Source organism: Aegilops tauschii, chromosome 5 (genome assembly GCF_002575655.3).
Source record: "Aegilops tauschii subsp. strangulata cultivar AL8/78 chromosome 5, Aet v6.0, whole genome shotgun sequence".
In the NCBI taxonomy this organism is placed as follows: Eukaryota; Viridiplantae; Streptophyta; class Magnoliopsida; order Poales; family Poaceae; genus Aegilops; species Aegilops tauschii.
Genome location: NC_053039.3, coordinates 62695663 through 62703593, shown reverse-complemented (window position 1 = coordinate 62703593; position 7931 = coordinate 62695663). Strand labels below are relative to the sequence as shown.

Genomic DNA, 7931 nt, shown 5'->3' with positions numbered 1-7931 from the left:
TTAATTCTCATGTTCTTTATACTTTCATGACTGATTATGAATAGATCAGAAGTTTCTCCGTGAGAGAGAGAGAGAGAGCAGCGGTGTTTGCAGCATTTGTATGTGTGAATTATTTGTTATTCCGTAGCAATGTACATGTAATCAACTTGTAATTGTCACCGCCAAAAAATTCAACTAGTAATTATGAATGTGGAGAAAAAAAGAAGGTAATAGAAGTAACTTTGGTTTCTAAGGCCTTTAAAAAAACATTGGCTTTTAAGGAAGCAAATAGCATGTCTGTCACATTTGATGTTAACTCTTCATGTAAAACTACCTTAGTTTACGTTGAATTTGGATGAATCGAAGAGTCAAATTGCTGGTGATAATTTCAGAGTGAAATGAGTTTTTCAAAGTATCACATAGTGTCAGAGCATGAACCATTGTAAGAGGAAAAAAAACTGAGAGTAGATTTTTTGCTCTCGGGCTCCAACTCTCCATGGAGCCCAAAATTTCAAACATTCACAAATTAACGTTTTAAGTTTGAAAAAAAAATCTAAAAAACACAATTACCTATAAATGTATACTAGATGTGTGTGAAATTTCATCATGAAATACGTTTTTATGTGGCCCGTACAGAAAAATCATGTAATTTTATAGTGAATGGTACATGCTAGAAATACATGATTTTGTCATTTTTGTGTAGCTTAAAAATGTATTTGGTCATGAAACTTTGCAGACAAGTACATACTAAAATTGAGACACGTACTCCCTTAAAAAGATTGAGAAACTTATTTTGGAACGGAGTAAGTAGTATACATCGTTGAGACATTTATTTTGGAACGGAGGGAGTAGTATACATCCATATGTATATGTGCATTTTTTTCAGAATTTTTTAGAACTTAAAATTTTGAATTTTGAAGTTCCCAAATAAAGGGCTCCATGGAGCTTGAGCTCCATTTAGGCATTTCCGAAAAAAGCATCACTAGATTTGAGGTGCAACTTGCAATTTTCGCATAGAAAGGCTACAACTCATAAAATGAAGATCGTAAATGCATACCACAGGCGTTCAGGAACTCATATATGTGATCTTCATTCACCATATGATAGAAAAATGAATTACTTACATTTTCTTTGAGTGATGATAGCTGCACCACGGATGCCCGTAGGTTCAAGAAGTTCATACTTCATATACCAGATGAAAGATCAAAGAGAACTAGAGCACTTGAAACGAAAACAAGATGTACAACAGCACTGCATTCAGTCAATCTTATAACAAGCATATGCAACACAAGTCTTATTTGAACCCACTCTTTATATATCCTCTGCTTGTTCCTCCTCTCTATGTCACAACAAACAGTTACGGTGCCAATATCGATTCCTCCACGGGAAGACTTTCACCTAGTCATTGTGCTGAAAACCAGGAAGAAGTGACGCGACAAACCCTACAACGACCAGCTGGACCTCTTTCAAGATGCCACCAAGCCAGCTGCGCCGGTTTGCTTCTCCCTCTGCCCCTTGCTGGTTCTCGTTGCCCGCTGCTGCTCCTGGTTCCTGGTTCTCCGCGGCTTGGTCAGGGTTTGCAGGATCTGCGAGGTTTCCACCTGAGAAGCAGAGAGTGAATTGATATACGAATTAATTACATCGATACTGCCAACTAAATGAAACATATATCGATCATTGGTGCCCCTTGTTATAATAAAGATATTAGTAACTAGAGTAAATGCCTGACAATCAGAGAATATCTAACATATTGTAGCAAGAAATATCATTTCATGAGCCAAGGGGTCTGCATGACAAGATAACTTCCACACCCGTCCTATTTATTGGTGCTATACCGATGGCCACTTTGTGATATTTATACAACTTTAGTTCATGCAAGTGCTAGGAAACTTTCTGCCTTGCAAACCATATAGAAACAAGTATCAACCTCCACTGAAGTGATAGTGGTGAAAAGGATAATTATAATATTATGGTTGTGTTTAGAGATTCACAGGAGTGGATCTGGTATTTGAAATACAACACATAAAGTGCATAGTGGCAGATTATGGAGAGTAAAGGATGGCTACCAGGTGGTTGATCGTTGCCATCATTCTGGGCAGCCACAGGAGCACGGTTAGCAGGAGCTTGTGGCGGACGAGCGGCCACACCTCCCGCCCGCTGGAGCCATCTTAAGAAAGGTGTAATCGCTCCAGTTTGATATCTGGAAGAAATGAAACCCCATGGTTATCTAGCAACAAAAGAGAGGCCATACAAGAATATAACAAGCAATGAAGCATCAAAGTCAAAGCAAGCCAAGAACTCACAGGTAAATCATGGACGCAAACAATATGAGAAGAAACAGCCTTTGTTTTGATCCTTCTTGGCTAAACAAAAAGACCACTGCTGCTAACTTGATGATCAGAGCCAGGTCAAGCTGAAAAGCAAAGTGAAACCTCCTCACAACAACTTGTCTTTGAGGGCCATTTTGCTGCCTAGCATCCTGTCCTTGCTCTTCACCAGCCAATGCCCCGACGCTTTCACTTTTAACAGAAAACAATGGAAGAAATAAGTAAAGAGAATACAACCATGGTGCTTTTAACTGGTCACAGATATTCCTTGGATCAGGATAAGAAAACAATTTAACATAGTAGAGAACTGCATAGGTTTTGCCAACCTATCAATGAAACCTCTCGTATATGCAGGTGTGTCTAATTTTTTTTATAGATTCACTTCACAGCTTCAAAAGCAATACTTAAGAAAGGTTCAAGTAAATTTACTTGAGCAAATGGGATACTGCGATGCTGCTAAAACTCTAAAGCAATTAATCATTTATTCAAAGCACCACTGTAATTAACGCAAAAGATGTCCGCTATTTTGGGAGTCATGTTATTATGGCTTATGTCTATTCTACTGTGAAACCACTATATGTGCTATAGCAGAATAGAACCTGTAGTATAAGAAAGAACCTGAAGTTTACACATTGCCTCCGATTCTTTATGAAAACTGAGGATATTTTTGTACATGCCCGAATTGGCAGGGTTGAGCACTAAACAATGCTTAAACAAAGCTCAATTGTTTCATGAATCTCTCAGCTAGCCACTGTCACCCTTAAACATGACGTTTTATTCTGTTCTGTTGTCACAGATCTGCTTTTGTTCTGAAAACATGTATGAAAGTCAACAGATTAAGCGTATGGATCTCAAGATAGATCTCGCGAACCGCTTATCACACTAATTGCACATTCCCATCGTAACCATTTCAAAATTTTCAACAGCATGCCGCTTGTGAGGTTATATGATCGCGTGATGACTTCGACAGAGATTACTACCGTCAGGAGCAAGCAACTCACGTTGGTATATTGTAAGCGAGCGGTATGAATGTCTTTGGAGCGTAACCTCCCATCGCCCCCATGAACTGATTCTCCTGTATGGCGTATATCCCTGGACCCTGAGCCTGATCATCCATACCCTGCTGGGAGAACATCCCTGGCACGAGCATCGGGTACATGAGCGGAAACGGAGAAGCAGCAGTTGGAGCGCCTACCTGCATTATAAGATGCGAAACAAGGTCAAATATCACCTCAAGCCAGCATACTACAGACACATGATATTTTCAAAACTTAAAACAAAAACAGTGTGTATAAAGACAGGTTAAGGCAATCAGCACAAAGTGCTCCCTCGAATCTTGAGTTCCCAATAGTATTGGTAGGCACTAAAACTATCATAGGGCGAGTCAAATCCAACAAAGCCGAGGCCGAAATGAGCTTTAACTCGTGCATCAGCTGCAAGCCAGCAACGAAACCTTGACCGGATCGCCGGCGGAACGACCCAAAAGGGGCGGAGATTTCCCCAGGGCACCGCCGGCCTTCCCCACGGAGACCACGAGAATCACACCTCGGAACTCACTAATTCCGCCTCGAGAACACGAGCACGCCCTGAATCTGAGCGCCGTGGGGCAAGGACCCGGCATCCCGCTACGTCACAGCTCGACGCGCTGGGCACGGACGAAAAGAAGAACGCGTGAAATCGAAGGGGCGGGGAGAAGGGTGCTGACCTGGGGCGACCGGATCGGCTCGCCCGACGCCTCCGCCGGCGGCGAGGAGGAGTGCGCGTTGCTCTGGGTTTGGGCGTCGGCTTCCGCCATGGGAGACGAGAAGGGGGGAGAGGTCCGTCTGTCTGTGGGTGGGGCCTGACTGCCTACGGGTGCGATACCGATACGATCTGAGAGGAGAGGGGATCGTCCTCTTGTTGGTGGGCGGATGGACGGCCCAGATTTGCGGGTGCACGTCACGGGAGAGGCGCGCGCCGTCCGTTGGCGTGATGGTCGATGGTCTTCTCGCCTCGGTCTGAACCAACGCCAGGGTGGCCTGTGACACGGTGAGGCGTGAGCGGTCAAATGTGAATCATCAGAGAATTGATAGCGCCATCAGAAAAAGAAATGAGAGCGCCAAGTCCGATTGAACAATGACACAAAGGGTCTGTTTGGTTCATGACTAACTTTATCCCAACTAAGTTTAGATAAAAGATCACATGAAAGGATAAGTGAAGAGAGGATATAGAAGTGGTGGGGTTTACAGAAGCGCATAGCAGTCAGAGGAGGCGGCTGCATGAGCAACCGCCTACATCCGGATGAAATGAAGCAGTCTCTCAAGATTTGGCAAAAAATAAATAAGCCTATGACATGAACCATGTAGCTAGAAAAGTGTGGCAATGAACCAAACACATGCCTAAAATATTGTGGCACGACTAGATTAGGCATGGCAACCTTAAACTGCAAACCAAACAGGCCTGGAGATTTGTATATTATATGGTCGGCATTATACCTTGCATTATTGCATGTATCTCTTCCTCAAGTGCATCATTGCAGTTGAACATGTATCTATAAGCAGCAAACATTACGCTCCCATCGTAGCACCAAAGAGCCGTATCTGCGGTAGTTGTATCGTCCATTCAGAAAAAAGATACATCCAGTGAAAGTGTTGTCCGATTAGCTGGCGGCGGCGGCAGACGAGTGTTGAGATAGTTACAGCCTTTGCCACATCACATCAATCATCATTGGCATCTTCCCCTCAGAATCTCCTAAGTCAAAATTATATGCTCTATCAGAAGTCAACAGAGGCCCTCACCAGAGGAACCTCATTTGTATGTACCATATCATTCCTCAGCTGCCAAATGCGCCAAACCAATAAGATGACCATGTTCGGCGCCACGTCTGAATAGCTACCAAGAGTGCATAGCAGCTAGTTAATCCCCGTGTCGGCGAGTTTCTCTTTCGACGTCAATAGACATACTTGTCGCATGAGGTCCCACATTAAATTTGCATGATTTGCATGTAACCAAGCATGGGACATTTGTTTCTTCCTCGACACGACACAAGGAATAGCTAGCAGCGGTCTATAGGTGATGAGTTTGTTACCCTTTGAAGTTGCCAACGCCCCGGTACATGTTTTCCATGCTATAATTTACATCTTCTATGGAAGTATGTGTTAGATAGATAGTTAGAGATATATGTTGTATTCAAACTTGTCCTAGCGATCTCCCAAACTTGTAACCCACGACAGATTCTCAATATATACAGCGGCCCGAGATCAAAGGGTTCAACGCTTCCTCCAATCTTTACGTGGTCATCAGAGCCTATCCTCATCGCATCTAGCAAACCTACGAGAAAGCCTTCAGCCCCGAGAGGAAAAACAGCCTAGCCACCGTAGATCAAAGCCATGGCAGGAACCGATGCATCCACCGCCGCCGCTACCATCTCCACGCTTACCACATCCACCATGAGCGCCCTGACTACCCAGTTCGCCGGTTCCTCCTACGCTTCTTCTTCCACCTCCAACAACGGCGCTAGCTCCCTCGAATCGCCTCCGTCAGAGAAGCTGACGAGGACGAACTTTCTTCTCTGGAAGGCCATCGTGCTACCCCAGATCAAGGGGGCACAGATGGAGCACTTCCTGGACGCCACAAACATGGCGCCCCCTGCCACCATCACCATCACAAAGGATGGGAAGGAAGAGCAGGTCTTCAACTATGCCAGGACGATCTGGTACGCCCAGTAGCAGCAGGTACAAGGTTACCTTATGGGATCTCTATCACGTGAGGTTCTTGCGCAGGTCGTAACTCTCCAGACGCCGGCTGAGGTGTGGAGCGCCATCCACGCCTTCTTCGCTGCGCAAACCCAGTCGCAGCTCGTCAATACTCGCATCACCCTTGCAAATCTCTGGAAGGGAAACATGGGGATGCCAGAGTACCTCGCCAAGATCAAGGCCCTGACGGATGAGATCGCCTGCATCGGATCTCCGCTCGGTGATGGCGAGATCGTCTCCTTCGTCCTGAAGGGCCTGGACATGGAGTATAACTCGGTTGTCTCGGCCCTCTCTGCCCGCGTCGAGCCAGTCACCGTCACCGAGCTCTACAACCAGCTTCTTAGCTTTGAAGCCCGCATCAATCTGCTCCAGCAAGGGAATCTGCGCCAATCTTCGGTGAACGCCTTGACCCGTGGCCGTGGCTATGGTGGCCGGGGCCGTGGTCACCAAGGCCAGCAAGGGCGTGGCCGAGGCGGAAACAACAACTATGGACGTGGACGCTCAAACAACAACAACAATAATGGTGCACGCTCCTTCAACAACAACAATGGCGGCCAATCTGGTGGACGGCCTCGACCCCAATGCTAGCTCTGCAAGAAGCCTGGTCATGAAGTACTTGAGTGCTGGCATAGGTATGATGAGGACTATGTGCCTGAAGAGCTCCATGTCCTTGCTGCCTTGAGAGAACAAGCCGGAGAAGGAGAAACCGTGTGGTACGCTGACTCTGGTGCAACCGACCACATCACGGGTGAACTTGAGAAGCTTGCAACTCGTGAAAGATATTACAGCAATGATCAAGTGAACACTGCTACAACCGGTGGAGGTATGGACATACTGTTGGGGATCGCTGCAGAAATTAAAAAAATTCTACGCATCACCAAGATCAATCTATGGAGAGACTAGCAACGAGAGAGAGGGGAGTGCATCTTCATACCCTTGAAGATCGCGATGCGGAAGCGTTACAAGAACGCGGATGAAGGAGTCGTACTCGCAGCGATTCAGATCGCGGTTGATTCCGATCTAAGCGCCGAACAACGGCGCCTCCGCGTTCAACACACGTACAGCCCGGGGACGTCTCCTCCTTCTTGATCCAGCAAGGGGAGAGGAGAAGTTGAGGGAGAGCTCCGGCAGCACGACGGCGTGGTGGTGGAGCTTGCAGTTCTCCGGCAGGGCTTCGCCAAGCACTACGGAGGAGGAGGAGGTGTCGGGGAGGAAGAGGGCTGCGCCAGGGGAAGGGGTGCGGCTCCCATGCGCCTTCCCACTATATATAGGGGTGGAGGGGGCTGGTTTCTTGCCCTCCAAGTCCATTAGGGCGTTTGGCAAAGGTGGGGGAAAGAAATCCCATCATTTCCCTTCCCCACCGATTGTTATCTCCTTTTTTAGGGATCTTGATCTTATCCCTTCTAAGGGGGGATCTTGGTGCGCCTTGACCAGGGGTGTGGGGCCTTGCCCCCACTACCCACGTTCATGTGGGCCCCCATTCAGGTGGGCCCCACTCCAGAACCTTCTAGAAACTTCCCGGTACAATACCGAAAAATCCCGAACATTTTCCGGTGGCCAAAATAGGACTTCCCATATACAAATCTTTACCTCTGGACCATTCCGGAACTCCTCGTGACGTCCGGGATCTCATCTGGGACTCCGAACAACATTCGGTAACTACACACTAATTCCCATAACAACTCTAGCGTCACCGAACCTTAAGTGTGTAGACCCTACGGGTTCGGGAATCATGCAGACATGACCGAGACAGCTCTCTGGCCAATAACCAACAGCGGGATCTGGATACCCATGTTGGCTCCCACATGTTCCACGATGATCTCATCGGATGAACCACGATGTCGGGGATTCAATCAATCTTGTATACAATTCCCTTTGTCCATCGGTATGT

General features: G+C 46.6%; 1 protein-coding gene across 1 annotated transcript; it reads right to left on the bottom strand.

Annotated features, from left to right (window-relative positions):
- Positions 1-1220: 1220 nt before the first annotated feature.
- LOC109741511 (uncharacterized) lies at positions 1221-4299 on the bottom strand. The gene is made up of 5 exons (XM_020300604.4): positions 4012-4299; positions 3308-3501; positions 2283-2498; positions 2046-2179; positions 1221-1580 (listed from the first exon to the last, which is right to left on the bottom strand). The coding sequence occupies exons 1-5, from the start codon at positions 4099-4101 to the stop codon at positions 1378-1380; spliced, it is 837 nt and encodes a 278-aa protein (XP_020156193.1). The 5' UTR covers positions 4102-4299; the 3' UTR covers positions 1221-1377.
- Positions 4300-7931: the final 3632 nt, after the last annotated feature.